The following is a 27,376-nucleotide window of genomic DNA, read 5'->3' on the forward strand; positions in this document are numbered from 1 at the left end:
CTGTTTTTTTGGGGGGGGTTTTGTTTGTTTGTTTCTGTTTTCGAGACAGGGTCTCACTCTGTCGCTAAAGCTGGAGTGCAGTGACATGATCATGGCCCACTGCAGCCTCCATCTCCCAGGCTCAAACTATCCTCCTGCCTCAACCTCCCGAGTAGCTGGGACTACAGGTGTGCACCACCATGCCCAGCTAAGAGATTCTGCATGTTTAATAAGTTACATTCCCACCAAGTGATTCTGTTGAAGGAAGTTCCAGGCTATACTTTGAGAAATGCTGCTCTAAGAGAATATGTGTCTGGAAGTTCTGAGAGACACGGAAGGGAGCAGGTGACCCGAGGTACATGTGTATAACATTTCTTTCTTTCTTTTTTTTTTTTTTTTTTTTTTTTTGTGAGATGGAATCTCGCACTGTCACCCGGGCTGGAGTACAATGGTGCAATCTCGGCTCACTGCAACCTCCACCTCCTGGGTTCAAGCAGTTCTCCTGCTTCAGCCTCCCGAGTAGTTGGGATTACAGGTGCCCACCACCAAGCCTGGCTAATTTTTTATATTTTTAGTAGAGATGGGGTTTCACTATGTTGGCCAGGCTGGTCTCAAACTCCTGAGCTCGTGATCTGCCTGTCTCAGCCTCCCAAAGTGCTAGGATTATAGGTGTGAGCCACTGTGCCCGGCCAACATGTGTATAACATTTCTAGAAAAATATGCAAAAAATATTGTTAGCTTCTGAAAAGGAGGCTAGAAGTTCTGGTGTAAGGGTAAGACCTGTTTTTACATTTTAAAAAACTTTAATTTTTTTTCACCTTAAGCATGTACTACTTTCTTAGTTTAGAAACATTTATCACATTGCCCAGCAAAGAGTAGGTGCTCAATAAGTAAAAGTTATTTTCTTTTTTGTCCTCTACCCAAACATTTGCTGCCCTTTCTCTTCCTCATTTCCTCCCCACCAGCAGTATTCCCATTCATGCATTTGATTAATAAATATCAATGGAATACATATCGTGTGCCAGGCACTGTTCTAACAGTATAGCTGCATACACACAACAGATACAGTTCTTGCCTGCAAGGAGCTCACATTCTAGTGTTCTCTTGTCCCCACCTCGGCACATGATTCATGAATTCCTGCCTCCTTAGCTTTGTACAGGCCATGCCCTCACACAAACCTAAAGTACCCTTTCTAACTCCCCTCCTTCAGAACAGGACCTAAATTCTCCCTGAAGCTTTCCCTGAACCCCAGTGACATCCCCATGGGAGGCTTGATGGGCACTCTGAACCAGGCTTCTGCTGCCCTCTGGTGGGGCTTCCTGGTGGCTCAAGGGCCAGTGCCCTGGGGACCTCTACGCTAGGGCCTGCCTCTCCCCACCTGGCATCTACGCAGTCTTGAGTGGGCCAGGCCCAGGGAATCTGTGTACCCAGAGTACACTGACTTCCCTGGACCTGGCTCAGAGCTATGATCTGTGTGTCCCTCACTCTGAGCCAGACTGTCCCTAAAGGCCACAGTCTTTGTAAAGGCAATGCGGTATGGGACAGTAAGTAGTGCCACAGCCCGGGAGTGCTGGTAGCTGGGGAGGGAGGGAGGGTAGGGAAGTGGGGGAGGAGACACCAGGTAAAATAGCTTTAACAGAATTATCTTTTCTTTTCTTTTTTTTGAGACAGAGTCTCTCTCTGTTGCCCAGGCTGGAGTGCAGTGGCATGATCTCAGCTCACTGCAACTTTCACCTCTTGGGTTCAAGTGATTCTCCTACCTCAGCCTCCCAAGTAGCTAGGATTACAGGCATGAGCCACCAGGCCTGACTAATTTTTGTATATTTAGTAGAGACAGGGTCTCACCATGTTGACCAGGCTGGTCTTGAACTCCTGACCTCAAATGATATGCCTGCCTTGGCCTCCCAAAGTCCTGGGATTACAGGCATGAGCCACTGCACCTGGCCTTATCCTTTCTTTTATTCTTTGTTTTTATCTTGTGCCAAAAGCAACTGATACTCTTACAGAAACATCAGAAAATAGAAACTTGCAAAAGAATGATTCAAACACATCCCATAATCCCACCTAGAGACAATTTCTGTTCACACCTGGAGCAAGAACAAAGAGGAAAGGGCAACTAGGCCAGGAGCCAGGAGGCCTGGACTCCAGTCTTTGTCATCCCTCCCACTGTGTGACCCTGAGCAAGTCCCTTCTTGGAGTCTAACTCACCCATACACAAAATGAGGACTGAATTAAGTACCTACTTGGTTTACTCTTCTGTGATTCTAAGTCAGGGGTCCCAATCCTAGATGCCTTTTAAAAATACAGATGTCTGGTTCCCCACTCCCAACCCACTCCCCATCCTAGCAGATTTCTGCTTTCCCAGACAGAGCTCAGGAATCTTTATCTATCTATCTATCTATCTATCTATCTATCTATCATCTATCTATCTATCTATATCTATCTATCATCTATCATCTATCTATCTAATCTATCTATCATCTATCTATATCTATCTACCTACCTATCATCTATCTATCTATCTGCCTGCCTGCCTACCTACCTATCTCTTCTTCTTCTTCCTTTTCTGGAGTAAAGGAATAAATTTTTTAAAAATATTTTTTAGTGGCTGGGCGCAGTGGCTCACGCCTGTAATCCCAGTACTTTGAGAGGCCGAGGTGGGTGGATCACCTGAGGTCAAGAACATGGGGGCATGTGCCTGTAATCCCAGCTACTTGGGAGGTCGAGGCATGAGAATCGCTTGAACCCGGGAGGCAGAGGTTGCAGTGAGCCGAGATTGTGCCACTGCCTTCCAGCCTGGGCCACAGAGCAAGACTCCGTCTCAAAAAAAAAACAAAACTGTTTTTACTTTTCAGAGACAGAGTCTTGCTCTGTGGTCCAGGCTGGAGTGTAGTAGTGATCTCCCTGCAGCCTTGATCTCCCTGCAGCCTTGATCTCCCAGGCTTAGGCAATCCTCCCATCTCTGCCTCCCGAGTAGCTGGGACTACAGCCATGTGCCACCATGAGTAATTTTTTTTTTTTCCTGAGACAGATCTCGCTCTGTCACCCAGGCTGGAGTGCAATGGTGCAATCCCGGCTCACTGCAACCTCCACCTCCTGGGTTCAAGCAATTCTCCTGCCTCAGCCTTCCAAGTAGCTGGGATTACAGGTGCCCGCCACCATACCCGGCTAATTTTTTTGTATTTTTAGTGGAGATGGGGTTTTACCACATTGACCAGGCAGGTCTTGAACTCCTTACCTCGTGATCCGCCTGCCTCAGCCTCCCAAAGTGCTGGGATTACAGGCATGAGCCACCGCACCTGGCCTAATTTTTTTATTTTTTGTTGAGACAGAGTCTTACTATTTTGCCCAAGCTGGTCTCAAATTCCTGAACTCAAACGATCCTCCCACTTCAGCCTCCCAAAGTGCTGGGATTACAGGCATGAAGGAATCAGTATTTTAGGATGGGCACGGTGGCTCATACCTGTAATCCCGGCACTTTGGGAGGCCAAGGCTGGTGCATCACTTGAGGCCAGGAGTTTCAGACTAGCTTGACCAACATGGTGAAACCCCCTTTCTACTAAAAACACAAAAATTAGCCAGGCGTGGTGGCATTCACCTGTAGTCCCAGCTACTCAGGAGGCTGAGGCAGGAGAATTGCTTGAACCCGGGATGGGGAGGCTGCAGTGAGCTGAGATTGCACCACTGCATTCCAGCCTGGGCAACAGAGCAAGACTGTCTCAAAAAAAAAAAAAAAAATCAGTATTTTAGGCCAGGAGCAGTGGCTCATGCCTGTAATCCCAACACTTTGGGAGGCCAAGGCAGCCGGATCACCTGAGGTCAGGAGTTCGAGACTAGCCTGGCCAACATGGTGAAACCCCATCTCTACTAAAAATAGAAAAATTAGCCGGGTGTGGTGGCGGGTGCCTGTAGTCCCAGATACTTGGGAGGCTGAGGCACGAGAATCACTTGAACCCAGGAGGCGGAGGTTAGAGTGAGCTAACGCCACTGCACTCCAGCCTGGGCAACAGAGTGAGACTCGGTCTCAAAAAGAAAAGAAATCACTATTTTTAAAAGTCTTCTGGGAGTATCCCAATGAATGCCTCCTGGTCAAGAAGCATTGGTAGATATCTTTCCAGATATTTGTATGTTTGTGCATTAATTTTTTTTTTTACAAAAATGGAATTATTGTATATATGTTAATATATTGAGGTATATTTCATACTTTAAGCAGCCCACTAATCAGTTAGGCAGTTCCAACTCTGTACTATTACAAATATTGAAAAACAGTAAAAGTAGGCTAAAAACAAATTACAAATAATTAGGGAAAACCCCTGAAAAGTTCAGGAAAAGAACAAGAATGCTTAAAAACTCTTAAAGCGTTGAAAATTGCTTGATGAAGCATGAAAATGACCAACATTATATATATTTAAAAAAAACAGCAACTGGGAAATACTCATTTTCAATCAAATCATTGTTTCAATCAAAATGTTGTATTCACTAGAATGCTTTCACAAAAATTGCTTTCAGTCCACTCATATGCCTCTGTGGGAGGCAGCCAGCAAGAGCTTCCTTCCAGCTCCCACGAAGTCCTTGGAAAAGGTTTGGGATCCCCACTGCCAGCAGTTCTAACCGGGAAATAAACATCAGACCAACCGCTGTGCATGCACCCAGCAAGGATCTGCTGGTTATCTTATGTGCCAGGCTCTGTGCTGGGCACTGGGAATATGAGGCAACCAAGACAGTTTCTGCCATCCTCCCCGACAGGGGCTCACAGTCCAGTCTGGTAGGGCAGACAGACACATCCCCAGGTAATTCCAGTACAGGCTGAGATGAGATGAGAGCAGGGAGGCATGGTAAATGGGGAGAGGCAAGTGAAAGCTTCTGCCTTGTCCTTCCAGCAGCTGTAGGACCATAGAAACACAGCCTTTTTCTCCTCAACAAAATGTTCTCCTTACTTTTGCTATGAAACAAATTACCCCAAAAACCTAGTGGTTTAAAACAATCATTTGATTATGCTCAAGGATTCTGTAGGTCAATAATTCAGGGCTAGGTGCAGTGGCTCATGCCTGTAATCCCAGCACTTTGGGAGGCCAAGGCAAGATAACTGCTTGACCCCAGGAGTTTGAGACCAGCCTGGGCAACATAGGGAGACCCCTGTCTCTACAAAAAAAAAAAAAAAAAAAAAGAATTCACATAGGGTACTACAGGAATGGTTTCTCTACTCCAGAATGTCTGTAGTCTCAGCTGGGAAGATTGAGTGGCTGGGGCGACTCAAAGGCTCTGGAGGCAGGTATCACGTGGAGGTATCTTCACTCAGGATCCTGGTGGTTAGCGCTGGCTGTCACATGGGACCTCTACCATGGCTGTTTTCCAGAGCACCTACACATGGCCGAGGCTTCCTCACAGCATGGAGGCCTCGGGGTGGGCCTGCACAGCAGCTCAGCATCCCAGACATGAGTGTCCCAGGCAACAAGGCCTTTTCTGCCCTGGTCTTGGAATTCCTCAAATGTCACTTCAGCTGAATTCTATTGTTACAGCTAGCCACAGCCTGCCATGTTGATAGGGAAAGGAATTAGACACCACATCTTGGAGAGCAGTAAGGTTCAAGAAGACAAGTGGGACAGATTTTGTTGTGGTCATTTTTTTTTTCCAGAGACAGGGTCCCTCTGTCCCAATCATAGCTCACTGCAGCCTCAAACTCTTGGGCTCAAGCAATTCTGTCACCTCAGCCTTCCAAGTTCTGGAAAAAAGAATCCAGCTAACTTTTTTATTTTTTGTAGAGATGTGAGTCTCACTATGTTGCCCAGGCTGATCTCAAACTCCTGGCCTCAAGAGGTCTTCCTGTCTTGGCCTCCCAAAGTGCTGGGATTACAGGCATGAGCCACTGAATCTGGCCTGTTGTGGTCATACAGTCTACCACACCCGAGATGGACCCAGGCACACCATTTACTGCCAGGAGGGCAGGCCTGAGAGGGGCCAGGCTGGGTGCAATGGAGGTAAGATGGGAAAGAAGCTGAACTCTTCTATCCTTAGGTAATTTCATGTGACCATGGCTTCACTTTCTGCTCCTCCATGATGACTTTTTCTTTTTTTTTTTTTTTTTTTAAGACTGAGTCTCACACTGTTGCTCAGGCTGGAGTGCAGTGGAACAATCTCGGCTCACTGCAACCTCCACCTCCCGGGTTCAAGCAAGTCTTGTGCCTCAGCCTTCCGAGGAGCTGAGATTACAGGCATGCGCCACCACGCCTGGCTAATTTTTGTATTTTTAGTAGAGACGGGGTTTCACCGTGTTGGTCACGCTGGTCTTGAACTCCTGACTTCAAGTGATCCGCCCACCTCGGCCTCCCAAAGTGCTGGGATGACAGGAGGGAGCGCCACCCAGCCTCCCTTATGACTTTTCCATCTCACCAGTGTGTCAAACTGTCTGCCTACTTTACCTTTTGTGCCTCCGTTTCTTCTGAATAATGGAGAGGCTAGTACTATCTACCTCATAGAGTGACCATGAGGACTAAATGAGACAATATGGTAGTTCCCCATTGTCCACAGAGGGTATGTCCCAAGGCCCCAGTGGTTTCCCGGAACTGTGGACAGTACAGAATCTTTCATATGCTATTTTTTTCTACACATACATACCTATGATAAGGTTTAATTTATAAATTAGGCACAGTAAGAAATTAGCAACAACTAATAATAAAATAGAACAATTACAATAGACTATAATAAGTTATTTTAAATTTATGAATTATTTCTAGAATTTTCCATTTTATATTTTCAGCCCACTGTTGACCATGGATAAAGGAAACCATGAAAAAGGGGGGAAACAAAATACTCACTGCAAGGCCGGGCGCGGTGGCTTATGCCTGTAATCCCAACACTTTGGGAGGCCAAGGCGGGCAGATCACCTGAGCTCAGGAGTTCAAGACCAGCCTGACCAACATGGCAAAAACCCGTCTCTATTAAAAATACAAAAATTAGCCAGGCGTGGTGGCAGGCACCTGTAATCCCAGCTACTCAAAAGGCAGGAGAATCACTTGAACCTGGGAGGTGGAGGTTACAGTGAGCTGAGATCATGCCACTGCACTCCATCCTGGGGGATAGAGCAAGACTCTACCTCCAAAATAAAATAAAATAAAATAAAAATAAAAAAACAGGGAACAAGGATGATGCGCTGGGGCTGGTTTGCATGGGCTCGCAAGAGCCAACTCTCAAGCTTTCAGGAATGCTGCAAGCCAGTTAAACACGGGCATTATTAAAAATCATATAAACTCGCAGATAAAGTATATTCAAAACAAGTATAGTAAATCCTCAGAACTCACCGCTTTCTAATTATTTCACACCATTTAACTATTATCCATGGTCTCTATGTCATTTATGTCTGTTATATCTGCAGAGGAGAGATAGGATGTAATGGTCTGCTCCTGAGCATCTCATACCAACCCCTGGTTGTAACATCTCATTAGTAACTTGAAATCAGCTGTGGTGGGAGTTCCAGAAAGTCTAATGTACAAATAATGAGTTTTGCAAAGAGAACATAGAAAATAGTGGGGAAGAAATTATTAAAGGAATAATTCAAGAAAATTTCCGAGAACTGCAAGCCAATTTTGACTGAAATAGTTCACTGAGTTCCTTGCAAAACATGAAAAAAATAAAAGCCAAGGTATTTTTGCAAATTTCAGAACATCAAGCAGTAATAAGATGATCCTGAAAGCATCGAGTCAAAAAAAAAAAACAAACCACCAAGTTACAAAGGAGTGGGAATCAGAATAACATCTGACTTCTCGGAAATAGCATTTGGTTTTTGTTTTTAAAGCTATAAACGATAAGTGATGCTAAAAATGTTTAAGGAAAATTATTTCCAGCCAGGCACGGTGGCTTATGCCTGTAATCCCAGCATTTGGGAGGCCCAGGTGGGCGGATCACTTGAGGTCAGGAGTTTGAGACCAGCCTGGCCAACATGGCGAAACCCTGTCTCTACTAAAAATACAGAAAATTAGCCAGGAGTGACGGTGGCACCTGTAATCCCACCTACTGGGAGGCTGAGGCAGGAGAATCACTTGAACCTGGGAGGTGGAGGTTGCAGTGAGCCGAGATCATGCCATTGCACTCCAGCCTGGGCAACAAGAATGAAACTCCGTCTCAAAAAAAAAAGAGTCAAAATATCCAGTGTTTATCAGCGATTCAAGGGGGGGATACAGAATAGGCAGATGCACACCTAAGTCTGGTGTTCAAGGAGGGTCTGCCCTGGAGGTATGAATTTGAGTGTGGTAGCTTTAAAGATGGCATGGAAAGCCATAGATTAGATGAAGTTACCAGGAGTTGAGATGAACAGAAAAAATGAGGTCCAAGGACTGAGTCTTTTGTTAGGGACTGCTAGAGACGGTGTTTCCCACATCCTCCAAAAGAGAGCAAATCAAGAAAGAGGAAGACAGAAGATAAGGAAAGAGGAATCTGACACTGGAGACAGAATATTCGGATTGATGGTGAACGGGGATCCCAGAACTACAGGTCTCAGGGTAAGCTGTCTAAACTGGCCCTAGAGGATGAAGCGTCCTGGGAGGGTATCACCAAGGAAAAACAAAAAGAGTAACCCTGTTTGAATATACTGAGATTAAACTATGGCTCAAAGTTTGGAGATGAGATAGAAACAGGAACACAGAACTCTAAGCAGATGGAAAAACAAGGTAATTACTAACATATTTTTGGTAGATATATTTACAGAATTGTAAATATGGAATCACATCAACACTGTATATAAAAGCATAGCAGTGTAAATATAGAATATTGATTGAACCATAAACGATTACAGAATTATGAGGATGTCAGGAAAGGGGCATAAAAATGTTATTTGGAGCAATTCTCCTAGATACCCCAAAAATTGAAAACAGGTACTCAAACAAGTACATGTACACAAATATTCAGAGCAGCACTATTTGAAACAGCCAAAAGGTGGAAACAATCCAAATATCCATCAACTAATAAATGCATAAACAAACTGTGGTACACACAGGGAAATACTATTCAGCCACAAAAAGGAATGAAGTACTGACACATGCTATGTTAGTGAACCTCAAAAACATCATGCTAAGTGAAAGACTGCCAGACACAAAAGGTCAGATACTGTATGAATCCACTTATATGAAATATTCAGAAAAGGCAAATCCATAAAAACAGAAAGTGGATTGGTGGCTGCTAGGGGCTGGTGGGGGGAGTAAAAAATGGGGATAACTGCTTAATGAGTATGGGCTTTTTGTTTTTTGAGACAGAGGTCTATGTTGCCCAGGCTGCTCTCAAACTCCTGGGCTCAAGCGTTCTTCCCATCTCAGCCTCCCAAAATGCTGGGACTAAGTCAAGAGGAGTGTGGGGTTTTGCTTCAAGGTGATGAAAAATGTTTTGGAACTACATAAAGGTGGTGGTTATACAATATTATGAATAAACAAATGCCACTGAATTGTTCACTTTAAAATGGGGAATTTTAAAATGTGAATTTCACCTCAATTTTTTTAAAAAAGAATGTTACTTAGAAATAAGAAGGTGGGCCGGGCGCGGTGGCTCACACCTGTTTTCCCAACATTTTGCGAGGCCGAGGTGGGCAGATCACGAGGTCAAGAGTTCAAGACCAGCCTGACCAACATGGTGAAACCCCATCTCTACTAAAAATACAAGAATTAGCTGGACATGGTGACATGTGCCTGTAATCCCAGCTACTCGGGAGGCTGAGGCAAGAGAATTGCTTGAACCCGGGAGGCGGAGGTTGCAGTGAGCCGAGATCGTGCCACTGCACTCCAGCCTGGGTGACAGAGCAAGACTCTGTCTCCAAAAAAAAAAAATAAGAAGGCATATTATATACCAGAAAAACAGCTATGTATTTAAAGTGGTTGCCCTCATCTTCAGGAAGGTGGGGCTGCAAAAAGGAAAAGATTGTTTTTAGTTATGTCTTATCAAATGATTCAACAGGCTGGGCGCAGTGGCTCACACCTGTAATCCCAGCAATTTGGGAGGCCAAGGTGGGCGGATCTCTTGAGGCCAGCAGTTTGAGACCAGCCTGGCCAACATGGCAAAATCCCATTTCTACTAAAAATATGAAAATTAGCCAATCATGGTAGCAGGCACCTGTAACCCCAGCTACTCAGGAGGCTGAGGCACAAAAATTGCTTGAACCTAGGAGGTGGACGTTGCAGTGACCCAAGATCATACCACCGCACTCCAGCCTGGGTGAGAGTGAGACTGAAAAGATAAATAAAACCACACACATGTGTAAGTTTAATAGTAGTAAGATGGGCTGGGCACAGTGGCTCACATGAGGTCAGGAGTTCAAAACCAGCCTGACCAACATGATGAAACCCCGTTTCTACTAAAAAAAAAAAAAAAAATACAAAATTAGCCGGGCATGGTAGCTCATGCTTGTAATCCCAGCTACTTGGGAGGCTGAGGCAGTAGAATCACCTGAACGCGGGATGAAGAGGTTGCAGTTGAGCCAAGATTGCGCCATTGGACTCCAGCCTGGGCAACAAGAGTGAAACTCCGTCTCCAAAAAAAAAAAAAAAAAAAAAAAATAGGCTGGGCTCAGTGGTTCACACCTGTAATCCCAGCACTTTGGGAGGCCAAGGTGGGCAGATCACTAAGTCAGGAGATCGAGACCATCCTGGCTAACACGGTGAAACCCCGTCTCTACTAAAAATATAAAAAATTAGCCGGGCATGATGGCAGGTGCCTGTAGTCCCAGCTACACGGGAGGCTGAGGCAGGAAAATGGCGTGAACCTGGCAGGTGGAGCTTGCAGTGAGCTGAGATCACGCCACTGCACTCCAGCCCGGGCGACAGAGCGATACTGTAAGATGGACACCTACCACATGAAAAGATGATTTTTCAAGGAAGAAAACAGTTGTTGAAGGAAACCTACAAATTCTAGGTGCTCACATGGATAGATTAGGACAAATAATGTGCATATGCTGTTTCCAAATGGGTCAAAGATGTTAGAAAAAAAAAAGCATATGGAAGCTTTTTTTTTTTTTTTTTTGAGACAGTCTCACTGTCACCCAGGCTGGAGTGCAGTGATGTGATCTCAGCTCACTGCAACTTCCACCCCCTGGGTTACAGGTGCCTGCCACCATGCCCAGCTTATTTTTGTATTTTTAGTAAATGACAGGGTTTCACCATGTTGGCCAGGCTAGTCTTGAACTTCTGACCTCAGGTGATCCACCCACCTTGGCCTCCCAAAGTGTGGGGATTACAGGCGTGAGCCAATACGTGCAGCCATTTCTGAATTCTGAAGGATCATGGCTCTGTAAACAAACACCAGCCAGACATGCAGCTTAACCATTTGTAAGTCTTATAACCTTGAACCACTCCCTAGGGTTGTCTGAGATTTTACTCATTCAAGCAGCAATACCCATGTACCCCATTAGGTTAAGAATTAAATTAAAACACAATACCAAAACAAGTAAATCTTACTTTAACCCATCCAAAAATTTTCAAAGGCCAGGAACCCAAGCCCATTTCAGATATTCTTCCTAAACCCCCAATGCTCCAGACAAACTCTGCCTGTTTACTGTCCCCTAGATTCCTTCTTCATCTTTAACCCTCACCGCAAGATCCAATGTCTGTCCATATCAGATTCCCCTCCCTCCAGTGACACTTTTACGTATTAGGTTAGTGCAAAAGTAAATGTGGTTTTTGCATTAAAGTAATGGCAAAAACCACAATTACTTTTGCACCAACCTAATATTACTATTTCTGATGCTACAAGTGGTTAACATCTGCCAGGGATCTATCTCAGTCTTTAACATTAAATGTATCAAAAATACTTAGAAACATTTTTGCCATGACACCAAAACAAACACAAAGGCATTATTTCCTAGTGTCTTCCAGTTGTCCATGTTTAAAGCAACCAACTATGAGGTTATAAGCTGCTCAACTGGTTTAAGGGGCCAATCAAGGGATGTGATGGACACTATCTTTCTGCTCCCTGGAATCCTAACATCAGTCTCCTAAAACACTTCCCCATCAAACAAGATCAACACGTATGAACCACTGACATATATACATTTTTCTTCTAGGAAAATAAATAAGAAACATGCTTTTAGTTAAACAATCATTTTATTGCTTGAGTACACAGACAAATTTATGCAACCAGGGCAGAGGCTGTAGATGATTCACTGAAAAAGAAAAAAGGGGAAAGAAAAAATCAGGATTAATACCGGTCCCTCCACATTCATTAACAGAATCTCCCCACTAATGGTGCTATTCTCACTTAATAAATCCAAACTATATAAAGTGCACCAAACTACTAAATACCTGAACCAACTCATTGTGTTCAAGCACAATGAATGAAGATGTTCACTCAGACATCCAAGGAAGAACTGGCCAACATAAGGAAAAACGTTTCTGGTGGAAACTGCGAATGTCTGGCAATCAATCATCATAGTGAGCACTTCATGCAAAAATTAATTCAAACTCCTGGGAGTAGAGGTATGAAAGGAAAATCTACCTACTATCTAAATTAGAGTCAAAGGGTTTATTCATGCTCTAAATCTGGCATCTGCAACTATGGCCTTCTGCTTGTCTTTATTAAAGCAGCCACACCCATTCGATTATGTATTGCCTGTGGCTGCTTTCCCACTACCAGGCCAGAGCTCAGAGCAGTTAACCAAATAGCCCCGAGGGGTGAACATATTTACTACTAAGACTTTTACTACTGGCTGACTCCTATTCTTGGTAACAACAAAAGAGTTGATACTTACTATTTCCAATTGGGAGGGAGGACTCGCTTGGTCTTATAATATCGAGCCAAACGGTGAATCCGGCTCTCTATCAGAATCAGACGGAATTTAGCATCCTTATCCTAAAAATAAAATTTGGTGCAATTCAAGAATACCACCCAAAATGACTGAACATTATCAAACATTAATAAGAGAAAGTAGAGCTACCATGCTCTTTCTCTAATGAAAATCTCTTTGGGTAGAATTTGAACTTCAAAGCAGCAGTACACTAGTTTGTGTACTAAGCCACCTTGGATAATTCAAACCAGATGCATTACATTTTACCGAAAAAATTTAGTACAAGCAGTCCTATTTAGCACCAGGTTTTATTTATTAGCTTACCTTTCTGTTCCTCTCAAGATGCTTTCGAACAGCAACTGCTTTCTTAATTAAATGGTAGAGATCTTCGGGAAGATCAGGAGCAAGTCCCTTAGACTTAAGAATTCTTAAAATTTTATTGCCTGTCACAAAACGTACTTGTGCAACACCATGTGAATCTCTCAGGATTACACCTGAAAAGGGAATCACGCTTTAACTTTCAACACGAAACAAACTGAAGAATGTGATGATGTCGAGGCTCAGAAATCAGGGCATAGTTTCCTATCTGTAAGATGGGGGTATACTTTTATACGTCACAGAAACCAACATGAGAATGCACATAAAGCTCACTCAGACATCCAAGGAAGGTTTACCCAACACTAAGGAAAACCTTTCTGGTGGAAACTGCGAATGTTGGAAAACCATCATGACAGTGAGCTTGCTGGAATACAGATGACCAAAGGAATTAATAAGATTCCACAGCTAACATTTATTGAGAACTCTGGTCAGACATTCTTCTAAAAACTTTACACGTTATTTCTTTTAAACCTCTAATGAGTTCTGACTTCTTAGAATCTATGACATATTTTCTTTTGATGTGTCATACCTCCAATTAGACTACAAGCTCCAGGAGTACAGGTATTTTGCACCCCTCTCCCCCTTTTAAGAGGTGGGATCAGGTGCTGGGGCTCACGCCTGTAATCCCAGCACTTTGGGAGGCCGAGGCAGTGGATCACCTGAGGTCAGGAGTCTGAGACGAGCCTGGCCAACATGGTGAAACCTGGTCTTTACTAAAAATACAAAAATTAGCCGGGCGTGGTGGTGCGTCCTGCAGTCTCAGCTACTCCGGAGGCGGAGGTTGCAATGAGCCGAGATCGTACCACTGCACTCCAACCTGGGCGACAAAGTGAGAATCGGTCTCAAACAAAAACAAAAACACACAAATTAGCTGGGCCTGCTGGTGGGCGCCTGTAATCCCACCTATTCGGGAGGCTGAGGCAGAATCGCTTGAATCCAGGAGGTGGAGGTTGCAGTGAGCTGAGATCGCGCCACTGCACTCCAGGCTGGGCGACAAGAACGATACTGTCTCAAAAAAAAAAAAAAAAAAAAAAAAAAGAGGTGGGGTCTGTCACCCAGGAGTGCAGTGGCTTCATCATAGCTCACTGCAGCCTGGGACTTCTGGGCTCAGGTGATCCTCCCACCTCTGCATCCCAAGTATCTATCTGGGACTACAGGCACATTGCGGCTGGCTTTTTTGGGCGGGGGAGTAGGAGGCTAGTATATTCTCAGGCCCCAGAACCATGTTCAGCACATAGAAGGCAAACATTTGCTGAATGAAGCCACTTGCACGAAGTCACACACAGCTGAGATTCAAACCACACCTAAGTGTGAGGAACTGTGTCAGGTACTCTGCTTAGCCAATTCCAACTCCTTCACTTGATAGCTGTGTGATTTGGGGCTGGATAGTATCCAGCTGCACTGTACCTCTGTTTCCTCAACTGTAAACTGGGGGGAAAGCCACGAAGATTTATTTCAAAGTATTGTGGTCAGAATTAAACGAAATCAGTACATGTGAAGTGCTTACAATGATGCCTCTAGCACGGTGCCGAGACCATAGTTTTGGCGATTTTTAAAATAACTTTACCATCTACTAGATCCTACAAGTCACTCGAGGACAGGCGAAAGAGGCTATATTAGACACACTCACCGATCTGTGAAGGAGTCAGGCCCTTCTTGGCCAGTTTGTAAATCTGCTCTTTCACGTCGTCAGATGTCAACTTCAACCACTGTTACGGAATAGAAAGCAACCTCAGAATAAGAACCCAGGAATGGCACCGAAGAACAGCGGCCTCTCCTTCCGCAAAACCGCGCTCCTCATACACGCAAGTTCCTCACCCTGGCGTCGCTTCACCCGAGACAAATGCCACCCCCTCCCCGGATTCTCCCCGGTCCCAGCGCGCTACTTACAGTGGGGACGCTGCGTCGATAGGGTAAAGCCGACTGGGACAGGCCCTTCCTGGGGAGAGAAGCAGTCTCGAGGTGAGGTTGCGGCTCGTGCCAGAGCAGCCCAGAACATCATCCCCTCGGCCCGCTGCCCACAGTCCCTCTCTTCCTCCCACCCCCCGCCCAGCAATCCGGCTTGATGCCCCGAGCTCACCCGGGAGCATGCATGCGACCCATGATGGCGGCGGTCAGGCAACGAAAGGAGAGCGAGAGTGGAAACGCCGCAGGAAGCCACCCAACACGCAGGAAGTGACCTCACACGTCCCCGCTTCCTCGCACGCAGGAGGCGGAGCTACGCTGCGCAGCCACCGCCCGTCTGTGTGACTACATCTCCCGAAATGCATTTCAGCGTCGCAAGAGATTCGTCAATCGGCGGGGCCTCATCCCGGCATGCATCGGTCTTTAGTCAGCCTTGTGGCCAGAGCGGGAATTTGAGGCTGACGCCAGCTTGCGTCGAAATTCCGTACTGCGGACGCCGAGATCGTAAAGATTCGAATGCTGCGCTGGGGGTGGGTATGGAGCAGGTAGGGCTGGAAGAAGCAGACATACACAGGTGTTTGCTCATTCACCAGTGCCTGGCTTTGTCCTGGCACTAGATCCCTCAGAGCCGGCCCTGCGCCTAATAAATTAACAGATACAATAGCATGTGATGAGGACCACACGGGAAGCCATGGTAGCGGCTACCGCCCAGTCAGTGCTTCCATTTCTCATTTCTAAATCCTACCCTTATCTGTCAGGGGAGAGTCACTGACGGTGAAGAACCGGTCTAAGGAGTTGAGCCAGGTCCCTGCGGATGCTTGCCGCTCTCCGCACTCGAATTCCCCTGCGCAGGGCTCCGGGCCGCTGGGCTTGCCGGTGAGAAGGATTGGGCAGAGGCTTACGGAGCCGTGTTCCCAAGTGAGAGAGTTGACGGGCAGGGAAGAGCTGTGGGAGCAAGATTGCAAAGGCCAAGAGGATGAGGGATAAAATGAGGCATTTGAATTTCCTGGGAAAAGGGAACCGTCAAGGAAGAAGCTTTTTTTTTTTTTTTTTTTGAGACAGAGTTTCGCTCTTGATTCCCAGGCTGGAGTGCAATGGCGCGATCTCGGCTCGCCGCAACCTCCGCCTCCCGGGTTCAAGCTATTCTCCTGCCTCAGCCTCTTGAGTAGCTGGGATCACAGGCATGCGCCACCACGCCCAGCTAATTTTGTATTTCTAGTAGAGACGGGTTTTTCCATGTTGGTCAGGCTGGTCTTGAACTCCCGACCTCAGGTGATCCGCCCGCCTCGGCCTCCCAAAGTGCTGGGATTACAGGCGTGAGCCACCGCGCCTGGCCGGAGGGAGGTCAGTGAAATCAAACTCCTGTCGACAAGCTTAAAGTAACTGGTGAGACGCTGGGAAACTAGATACTGAAACATCCGCTCTTATCTTTTAACCTGTCACTATTTGAAATAAAGTTATCAGGGATAGCCGGGCGCGGTGGCTCACGCCTGTAATCCCAGCACTTTGGGAGGCCGAGGCAGGCGCATCACGAGATCAAGAGATCGAGACCATCCTGGCTAACACGGTGAAACCCCGTCTCTACTAAAAATACAAAAAAATTAGCCGGGCGTGGTGGCCGGCGCCTGTAGTCCCAGCTACTCGGGAGGCTGAGGCGGGAGAATGGCGTGAACCCGGGAGGCGGGGCTTGCAGTGAGCTGCGATCTCACCACTGCACTCCAGCCTAGGTGACAGAGTGAGACTCCGTCTCAAAAAAAAAAAAGCATCAGGGATAAAGAGAGAACCCTTTATAACAACAAAGGGGTCAATTCTCCAAGAAAACAACACCCCCCCAAAAAAAAGCCATAATCTATCACTATTTGATTAATAACTTTTCCCAAAGCATTAGGAATTTTAGTCAAATCGGGTACCCTATTTGGGTAATGTTTTTTTCCTAGCAAAGTTAATCATTAGCCAATTTTACATTTTTAGTTCAGATATGGAATAGGTATCTCAAATTTAATATGACTCCAATTCCCAAACCATGCCCCTTTGTTTCAGTTAAACACGATCCTGTTTGCTCAAACTTAATACAAACCTAGGCGTCTCCATTTTTCTCTGATTTCCCTCTGTCATCCCAGCTCTACCACAAGAATGTATCATGAATATGTTCCCTTTCCCTCATTTCCACCTTCAGTCCTAGCCACCATCATCTCCCATCTGGGCAACTCGGTAGTATCCACACCATCTGGTCATGTCCCCACTCTAAACACAACCCACTCTCCACCTAGCAGTCAGAGTGATCCATTAAATACATAAAGCAGATTAATTCATTGCTCCCCTGTGTAAATCCCTCCCATACTTTCTCAATGCACCTAAAATCCAATCCCTGGACCCACGTCTTGCTACTATCCCCCGATTCTAAACGCGCCAACCACACTTACTCCTTTCTGACTCTACAAGGTAACAACGTGTTCTTTTCCTGCTTAGAGCCCTTCCTCTTGCTGTTGGCACTGCCTGAAGTGCTTGCTCTTCCTCAAGACATTTTCAGCTCTCACTTTCACATCCTGGCCTCCATGTCATCTCAGGGTGGCTTTCCCTAAATAGGGTCATCTAAAGTAGTCCTTCTTCCCAACACAATATCTTATTGATTACCTTCAAAGCACCCAAATCTCTAACATCCTTTCTAGTTGCTTGTTTGGTTGTCTGTCCACCTCCAATAAAAATTAACTCTGAGAGTACAACGTTTATTGCTTTATCTCCAACACCCACAAGGGTGCCTGGCAGGAAGTTAGGTACTCAGTAATTATTTGAAAGAATGAACCTAAATAATGTCATTTTTGCCGGGCGCGGTGGCTCACGCCTGTAATCCCAGCACTTTGGGAGGCTGAGGCAGGCGGATCACGAGGTCAGGAGATCGAGACCATCCTGGCTAACATGGTGAAACCCCGTCTCTACTAAAAATAGAAAAAATTAGCGGACATGGTGGCAGGCGCCTGTGGTCCCAGCAACTACATGGCGTGAACTACATGGCGTGAATGGCGTGAACCCGGGAGGCGGAGCTTGCAGTGAGCTGAGATTGTGCCACTGCACTCCAGCCTGGGTGACAGAGCAAGACTCCATCTCAAAAAATAAAAATAATAATAATAATAATGTCATTTTTCCCCCCTTTGTAGATGTCTAGATTGTAGACTTTATTTCAGGAAGATGGTGGGAATAGTAGATTTGGCAATCTAGTCCCAGATTACAGGATATCTGTGTGTAATTTGGGTTGTCAGTTAGTTACACATGAAATTTTTTGTTTTGTTTTTTTTTTGAGAGAGAGTCTTGTTCTGTCACCCAGGCTGGAATGCAGTGGCCTGATCTTGGCTCACTGCAACCTGCACCTCCCTAGTTCAAGAGATTCTCCTGCCTCAGCCTCCTGAGTACCTGGGACTACTGTCACCTGCCACCATGCCCGGCCAATTTTTGTATTTTAGTAGAGATGGGGGTTTCGCCAGGTTGGCCAGGCTGGTCTCAGACTCCTGATCTCCAGTGATCCGCCCGCCTCAGCCTCCTAAAGTGCTGGGATTACAGGTGTGAGCCACCGCACCCGGCCTGCCGTAATTATTTTATCTGGTAATGTTTGTATATTCAGTAATGATGATAAAATACGATGTAGTGCTGAGTGTTTACCTTCTATTAAGCCATCCTCCATTGCCTTTATATGTGGCATGCTTCTGTGAGAGCTGCTTTTGCAAATTGGAAACTTCTAATTTTTTAGACAAAGGGAAAGTTATAATTTTAGTATCTAGAAAATAGTTACCGTTAACGCATTTATTAAGGGCAGAGGTTCAGTGATCAAATAGCTTTACAAACTGAATTTTTAATATTTTCTTACTGAGGTAAATTCATACCATGAAATTCACTATTTTAACCATTTTGAAGTATACAGTTACTTCAGTAACTTTTATTACACTCACAATGTTGTGCAGTCATTACCACTAATTCCTGATATGTTATTACCCCCAAAAGAAACCCCGTAACTATTAAGCTGTTGGCTCTCCAGTCTCCTCTCCCCACTCTAATCTGCTGTCTCATGGACTTGCCTATTCTGGACATTTCATATAAATAGAATCATAAGGCCAGGCACGGTGGCTCACGCCTGTAATCCCAGCACTGTGGGAGGCTGAGGCGGGTGGATCACGAGGTCAGAAGTTGAAGACCAGCCTGGCCAACATGGCGAAACCCCGTCTCTACTAAAAATACAAAAATTAGCCGGGTGTGGTGGCAGGCACCTGTAATCCCAGCTACTCTGGAGGCTGAGGCAGAGAATCGCTGGAACCCACGAGGTGGAGGTTGCAGTGAGCCGAGATGGCGCCACTGCACTCCAGCCTGGGCGTGAGCCACCGCGCCCGGCCTTATGATTCTATTTATATGAAATGTCCAGAGATGGAGTTTCATCATGTTTGCCAGGCTGGTCTCAAACTCTGACCTCAGGTGATCTACCCGCCTCGGCCTCCCAAAGTGCTGGGATTACAAGTGTGAGCCACCATGCCCAACTTTTTTTTTTTTTTTTTTTTTTTGAGACGGAGTCTTGCTGTGTCGCCCAGGCTGGAGTGCAGTGGCGCAGTCTCGGCTCACTGCAAGCTCCGCCTCCCGGGTTCATGCCATTCTCCTGCCTCAGCCTCCAAGTAGCTGGGACTACAGGTGCCCGCCACCACGCCCGGCTAATTTTTTGTATTTTTAGTAGAGACGGGGTTTCACCGTGGTCTCGATCTTCTGACCTCAGGTGATCCGCCCGCCTCTGCCTCCCAAAGTGCTAGGATTACAAGCGTGAGCCACCGCGCCCGGCCCCGACCTTTTTTTTAAGGAACGGGGTTCTCACTATTTTGCTCAGGCTGGCCTTGAACTCCTGGGCTGATGCAACCCTCCAGCCTCAGCCTTCCAAAGGCATGAGATTATAGGCATGAGCCACTCCCCAGCTTCCTAAGCATGTTTTCAGGGTTCATTCATGTTGTAGCATGTATCAGTGCTTTTTCCCTTTTTATGACTGAATAAAAGTCCATTGTATGGACTTTTTTTTTTTTTTTTTTGAGACGATCAAGCGATTCTCCTGCCTCAGCCTCTGGAGTAGTTGGGATTACAGGCATGTGCCACCATGCCCAGCTAATTTTGTATTTTTAGTAGAGACTGGGTTTCTCCATGCTGATCAGGCTGGTCTGGAACTCCCGACCTCAGGTGATCTGCCCGCCTTGGCCTCCCAAAGTGCTGGCATTACAGGCGTGAGCCACCACGCCTGGCCCTTTACCCATTTTAATTTTTTATTTTTTCTTGCTCTGCAGTCATCCAGGCTGGAGTGCAGTGGCACGATCTTGGCTCACAGCAACCTCTGCCTTCCGGATTCAAGCAATACTCGTGCTTCAGCCTCCTGAATAGCTGGGATCACAGGAGCTATTTTGAAGTATACAGTTACTCCAGTAACTTTTATTACACTCACAATGTTGTGCAGTCATTACCACTAATTCCTGATATGTTACTACCCACAAAAGAAACCCGGTAACTGGAGCGTGCCACCACGCCTAGCTAGTTTCTGTGTGTGTTTTTTTAGTACAGTTAGGGTTTTGCCATGTTGGCCAGGCTGGTCTCGAACTCCTGACCTCAGATGATCCACCCGCCTCAGCCTCTCAAAGTGCTGGGATTACAGGCATGAGCCACCATGCCTATCTTTTTGTTGTTGAGTTGTAAGAATTCTTTATATCTGATTCCTTTTATCAGATACACTATTGGGAAATATTTTTTCCCATTCTATGGGTTGTCTTTTATTTTGTTAATAGCGTCCTTTGATGCACAAAAGTTAATTTTGATGAAGTCCCAATTAATCCATTTTTTCTTTTGTGGCTCATGCTTTTAGTGTCACATCTAAGAACCATCAAATCCAAGGTCATAAAGATGTATGTACACCCGGGTTTTTGTTTTATTCTAAGAGTTTTATAGTTTTGGCTTTTCTTTTTTTTGTTTCCCAGAGACAAGGTCTCACTCCGTCACCCATGCTGTAGTGCAGTGATGAGATCTGGCTTATTGCAGCCTTGAATTCCTGGGCTCAAGGAATCCTCCCACCTTGACCTGCCAAAGTACTGGGATTGCAAGTGTGAGCCACTGTGCCCAACCAGTTTTAGCTCTTATGTTTAGGTCTTTGATCCATTTTGAGTTAATTTTTGTATGTGGTGTAAGAGTCCTACTCATGCTTTTGCATGTGGTTATCCAGTTGTCCCAGCACCATTTATTGGAAAAACCTTTTCTTTTTTTAAATGGTCAAAAAAACCACAACTTTTTTTCTTTAAATGGTCTTGACAGTGTTGTGTGTGTCTTTCCTGGATCATGATTCAAATAAAAAGAACCAAATACTGATTCTTGAAATGAAAAAATAAAGAATTGGCTGGGCGTGATGGCTCATGCCTGTAATCCCAACACTTTGGGAAGCCAAGGTGGGCAGATTGCTTGAGCCCAGGTATTTGAGAGTTTGAGACCAGCCTGGGTAACCTGGCGAAACCCCATTTCTACAAAAATACAAAAATTAGCCAGGCATGGTGGCATGTGCCTGTAGTCCCAGCTATTTCAGAGGCTGAAGTGACAGGATGATTTGAACCCAGGGAGGTTGAGGCTGCAGTGACCCATGATTGTGCCACTGCACTCCAACCTGGGCAACAGATTGAGACTCCGTCTCAAAAAAAGAAAATGAAAAAAAAAATACAACAACCAAAATTTAAAACCTAATGGATAGGTTAAACAGTTGGAAGTAGTGAATTAGAAAATAAGTCAGAAAAAATTATTGAGAATGCAGGGACAAAAAACAAAGAGACATGAAGAGAAGACATGGAAGAAGAGTGGAAATGTCTATTATACATTATACATTTAATCAGAGTTCCAAAAGGTGGCAGATAAAATGTTTGAAATGATAGGCCGGGCACGGTGGCTCACGCTTGTAATCCCAGCACTTTGGGAGGCCGAGGCGGGTGGATCACGAGATCAGGAGATCGAGACCAGGTGAAACCCCGTCTCTACTAAAAATACAAAAAATTAGCCGGGCGTGGTGGCGGGCGCCTGTAGTCCCAGCTACTCGGAGAGGCTGAAGCAGGAGAATGGTGTGAACCCAGGAGGCAGAGCTTGCAGTGAGCCGAGACTGCGCCACTGCACTCCAGCCTGGGTGACAGAGCGAGACTCCGTCTCAAAAAAAAAAAAAAAAAAAAAAGAGTAACACTCAGAAGTCAGAATCTCTATTTGAACACTTATAGGGGCAACTGACAGGTTAGTTCTGAAACTCAGGATGATTAAACCTAATAGACTCCTGGGTGAGATGCAAAGAACATCAAGAGTGAGCTCATTGCAAAGTCTGGAACCAAAAATGATACTATGTCAACAAGGAAAGAAATGATAGCAGAGTTCTTTTCTTCCAGAAATATTTTAATACAATCGTAGTACAGTTATGAAGTCACATTCAATCCACTGAATATATTCAAGGTATTAATAAAAATATTATACATCTTTATTCACTACCTTAATATAATTAAATTATTTGGTTCTTATAGATAAGATTAATTACCATATTCATTCATATATGCACTGCTAGTCAAACAACATGGAAATAAATGTATGGATTGATAGTGGGGGTTCAGTCCTTTTTGATCTGAAGTCTAAGTTTCAAAAGTGAATGTTTTCTTTTTTAAATGCCACAATACTTGAATCCTAGAAAGAATAGGCAACTAATTTAAGGCAAGATATTGAAACTTTTATACAACTTTAATTTGAAAAAAGAAATGATCAAAAATCATACATGCCTTAACATTTAGATACCTATAGATTCATATAAAGGCAGTAATAAAAACATCAGTGCAAGTTCTACATTGGGTTCCTCAGTAGAGAAAATAATAGGTTCTTTGAGTGAACCATTATCTTCAAATCCCAAAACACTGGCAAGAAGAAATAATTCTTCTGATGCAGGACAACCTGTAGCATAATTATTTTTAGTCGATAAAGGTGAGTATAAAATATTGTGATTATACATAAAAATTAGTGTCTTGGCCAGTTTGTTAAACTCTTGTTTTTCAGATTTACTTTAATGTCAGCTTTTAAAAAATGCTTAAAAATCCAACTGATTTAAAATCGATTGATAGTAGTAGTGCAAAGAGGCTCCACTCTTTTTTACTTTTTGGTATGGGCTGAAGATTAGCATTTCATAAAGAAATAAACTATATGTAAAATGTATGTGTGTTTGAATGAGTAAAGAAGGCACAAAATGAGTTAAATTAAGAGAAAACATTACCACTTGTTCTGAACTCTTAACTGTACAGTATTATAATATACACTTTTAGATATGAATCCAGATTTCTTATAATGGAAGTGACAGGACATTTTTTAGCTCTATTATTTGTGCTAAAAGACACTGTCATAATAGACTGCAAAAAGGCAGTACATGTTGAGTCTAATTAACGACCTCTGTCAAGACAGTTTTTGTTTGTTGTTTTTAAATTACAGTGGCTAAGTGATAACTGGTGGAATGGAATTTGGTCTCAAAAGCTTAAGTGAAAATTACTAGTACATTTGCATTTGCAAAGGTACTTACACACTTTAAGGAAATGTTAATGATCTGTGGAAAAGCAAATGGTGGTGCTTTGATCTGCATTTTAATTAACTTATTAAATAGACAACACATTTTAACATTTAAAAAAGACATTCATATACCATACCCATGGGTTTAACTACATATGGACCATTAGTGTTAGGCACCAAAAATTTCAAGTTTTTCCCCCACCCCGTCCCACTGATATATTATCAACTCTCCTATTTCTTCCCTGTAGATATCACCATTTACATTAAACATTTGTGCAGTTCATAAAAATTCTGTTCTGGGCAATTGAATTGGCGATTGTCCTTTCTCTCTTGGTATTCTTTATTGCATATTTTGTCAGTTTTCTCACAGCAACCTGATTGGTACAATTTCTATTACCATTTTTAAAGTATCTGAATTTCTATTCTAACCATGAGTTCTTATTATATATACGTATATATCCAAATTAACAAAATTGTATCTGAAGTTGAGTAACTAATAAAAATGAATCTTACTCTTTTTTTTCTTTTTTTTTAAGACGGAGTTTCGCTCTTGTCACCCAGGCGGGAGTGCAGTGGCATGATCTTGGCTCACCGCAACCTCCACCTCCTGGGTTCAAGCGATTCTCCTGCCTCAGCCCCCCAAGTAGCTGGGATTACAGATGCCTGCTACCACGCCTGGCTAATTTTTGTGTAGAGACGGGGTTTCGCCATGTTGGCCACGCTGGTCTCAAACTCCTGACCTCAGGTGATCCGCCCACCTTGGCCTCCCATAGTGTTGGGATTACAGGCAGGAGCCACCGTGCCCGGCCGAATCTTATTCTTACTGGTTACTGTAGAATAATTTCAATCCTGTCCCTTATGATTCTGAATCCTATTATATAAAGGAAAATAACTTTTCATGTGAATGTAAAATGTTTACACACGTAAGTAAGACAGTTTACAAGACAAACTGGTCTACACAGACAAAGGTCTATATTAAAGTTCAATCTGGACCCTAGAATCCTTGTCATGGGCCTCTTGGGAAGAGTCTGCCCTACTCAGGAATGGGCACATGGGTTAACAATTTTCACTTATTTACTGAAGGAGTGGAGTATAGATGTAGGGAGGTGAAATTACCACTCCTGGGAATAAATGTAGGATTTTAACGGAATGACAGAATTTATTGTACAATCACATTGGTGAGTCTTATTCAGGTATTAGGCTTAACTATTTAAATAACTAATTCATATATCAGAAATAAAGGATTTTTTTGTGGGAAACACATTAGTACATGTACATAATTTCTTGTCTTTAGTAAGCTGAAAGTGAGTAAAAACTATGTACTAATTATTTATCAAATCAGGAAAAAAATCAGAAACGAAGTGCCAGGGAAGCATATAAAGTTAAGGCACCATTATTTACAACATCAGTGATTGGCACTTATTCTGAAAAAGGCTTTAAAGACATGAATAAAAAGCAGTATTACGTTTTTCCCTACTTCTATAAACTACTTAGTAGTTCTTAACATAGCTATCTATTATTTGTGCTTTGCTTTTCAGCTCCATGAATAGCAGCCGGATTTTACGGTAACATCCTGCATTTTTCCTTTACTTTGGTGTTTGTGAACATTACACAGTGGTAAAGGCTATAAAAGGCGCATAACAGGAAAACACATATGCTTTGCCTCCTTATAGAAAACAATGCAAAATAGGTGGCTGAACTGACATAGTACTGTCTCAAAGTCTTTTTCAGGAATTAGTATATATTAAGTTTAGGGTTTGTAGCATTCTGCATAATGACTTTAAAACAGCAATGGCTTCCAAAAATTCAAAAAGGTTAGTTATGTGACTGTTGGTCCAACAGATGTGTTGAAATGCAGCAAGTATATTTAACTTTATAAGTTCTGTCCAAGTATAAAAAAATACTATACAAAATTAACAAGTGTGTGTGTGTCTGTGTGTGTGTGCATGTATGCATGCACATTTATAACTGTTCATGCTTCCAAAGCTCAGACATTCACTAGTTTACAAATATGTTGCTGCAGTTAGCTGATACCATTTAACCGTCTCTTTGCTCAGGTTGAAATCTTTCAAAGGCAGGGTTACTCCACCCAAGAAAAAATTCTCCTGCAGAGATTCTGCACTCAGTACACTTAGTTGAAGTTCTCGCTGTCTTAGGGTTTCTTTGCTATATCCACTGTATACAAGCTACAACAAAGGAAAAAAGAAACAGTAAATCACAAATTAAAGTTTGTTTGGTTTCTTGGAACATTTCAAGTGAAAACGTGAGAATATTAGCCAAAGAGTGACCATAATGAGTGACACTGATTATGACACATCTGGTAGGTTTTGTCTCAATACTTTAGAAGGACATTTGTATTTTAGGAGTCTTGGATTGTACTATCATCCTTGTGATGTCTGACATAGAGAGATACAAAGCAGTACTAATCATTAGCTAAAAAATAAAAACTAGAGGCCAGGCATGGTGGCTCCTGCCTGTAATTCCAGCACTTTGGGAGGCTGAGGAGGGTGGATCGCCTGAGGTTAGGAGTTCGAGACCAGCCTGGCCAACATGGTGAAACTCTGTCTCTACTAAAAAAACACAACACTAATTACTCTACCTTTTAAGAATACCCATTGGTCTTTACCAAGCATTGTATGTGCCTTTAAAGATGTCAAAGGATTGGCCGGACACGGTGGCTCATGCCTGTAATCCCAACACTGTGGGAGGCCAAGGCAGGTGGATCACCTGGGGTCAGGAGTTTGAGACCAGCCTGGGCAACAGGGCAAAACCCTGTCTCTATTAAAAATACAAAAATTAGCTGGGCATGGTGGCACATGCCGGTAGTCCCAGCTACTCGGGAGGCTGAGGCACAAGAATCACTTGAACTGGGAGGTGGAGGCTGCAATGAGCCGAGATTGCACCACTGCGCTCCAGCCTGGGTGACAGAGTGAGAATCTGTCTCAAAAACAAAAAAGTCAAAGGATTTTCTGTAGGTTTTAATAAATTTATAACCATAATGAGAAATCAGAATTATTTGCTTCCGATTTCTAATCAGACATTGTGTGGATATAATGTTAATGTACAAAAAATGTGTTTATCCTAAAGAAGTAGTTTAATAAGAGAGAAGTGGGGAGAGCTTTAGCATGTTTTAATAGGTAGTAAGTTTATAAGTTTACTGTATTTCTCAGCAAAGTCACAGTTATACTCCATGCAATTCAGTTGATACTTTGCTTACTTTTTTTTTTTTTTTTTTTTTTTTTTTAAAGAGGCAGTGTCTCACTCTATTGCCCAGACTAGAGTGCAGTGGCACAATCATGGTTAACTGTAACCTCAAACTCAGGAGCTTAAGCGATCCTCCAGCCTCAGCCTCCCGAATAGCTAGGACTACAGGTGCGTGCCATCATGCCTGGTTAATTTTTTTTAAAATTGTTTGTAGAACAGGGTCTCTCTATGTTGGCCAGGCTGGTCTCAAACGCCCTGCCTCAAGCAACCCTCCTGCCTCGGCTTTCCAAAGTGCTGAGATTAGAGGTACAAGCCAATACCTATGGCCCTGCTTTCAATTTTTTTTTTCTGAGAGACAGTCTGGCTCTGTTGCCTCGGTTGCAGTGCAGAGGCACAATCATAGCATACTGAAGCCTCAACCTCCGAGGCTCAAGTGATCCTCCCACCTCAGTCTCTTGAGTAGCTGGGACAACAGGTGCACGCCACTATGCTAGGCTAATTTCTTATATTCTGTAGAGACAGGGTCTCACTATGTTGCCCTAGCTGGTCTAATACTCCTGGGCTCAACCAGTCCTCCTGCCTTGG

At 44.0% G+C, this 27,376-nt stretch overlaps 2 protein-coding genes and 2 non-coding genes across 5 annotated transcripts in view; all 4 read right to left on the reverse strand.

Moving 5' to 3' along the window:
* Positions 1 to 12,037: 12,037 nt before the first annotated feature.
* On the reverse strand, positions 12,038 to 15,341 carry RPS13 (ribosomal protein S13). Its single transcript, XM_003254274.4, has 6 exons — positions 15,195 to 15,341; positions 15,005 to 15,053; positions 14,745 to 14,823; positions 13,061 to 13,230; positions 12,701 to 12,801; positions 12,038 to 12,115 (listed from the first exon to the last, which is right to left on the reverse strand). The coding sequence occupies exons 1-6, from the start codon at positions 15,215 to 15,217 to the stop codon at positions 12,082 to 12,084; spliced, it is 456 nt and encodes a 151-aa protein (XP_003254322.1). The 5' UTR covers positions 15,218 to 15,341; the 3' UTR covers positions 12,038 to 12,081.
* Positions 12,297 to 12,387, reverse strand: LOC115830600. The gene has a single exon (XR_004026129.1). It is a non-coding gene; the product is annotated as a small nucleolar RNA SNORD14 (small nucleolar RNA).
* Positions 13,384 to 13,473, reverse strand: LOC115830602. Its single transcript, XR_004026131.1, has one exon. It is a non-coding gene; the product is annotated as a small nucleolar RNA SNORD14 (small nucleolar RNA).
* A 7,087-nt stretch (positions 15,342 to 22,428) lies between the features above and the next one.
* The window catches only part of PIK3C2A (phosphatidylinositol-4-phosphate 3-kinase catalytic subunit type 2 alpha), a 125,449-nt gene continuing 120,501 nt past the window's right edge, over positions 22,429 to 27,376 (reverse strand). For both annotated transcript variants that reach the window (XM_030794502.1, XM_030794501.1), the window contains one exon: positions 22,429 to 25,773. In XM_030794502.1, the coding sequence (XP_030650362.1) occupies positions 25,591 to 25,773 (183 nt within the window). In that variant the 3' untranslated portion in view covers positions 22,429 to 25,590. The remainder of the gene's footprint in view (positions 25,774 to 27,376) is intronic.

The sequence above is a fragment of the Nomascus leucogenys genome, chromosome 15 (genome assembly GCF_006542625.1).
Source record: "Nomascus leucogenys isolate Asia chromosome 15, Asia_NLE_v1, whole genome shotgun sequence".
Lineage (NCBI taxonomy): Eukaryota > Metazoa > Chordata > Mammalia > Primates > Hylobatidae > Nomascus > Nomascus leucogenys.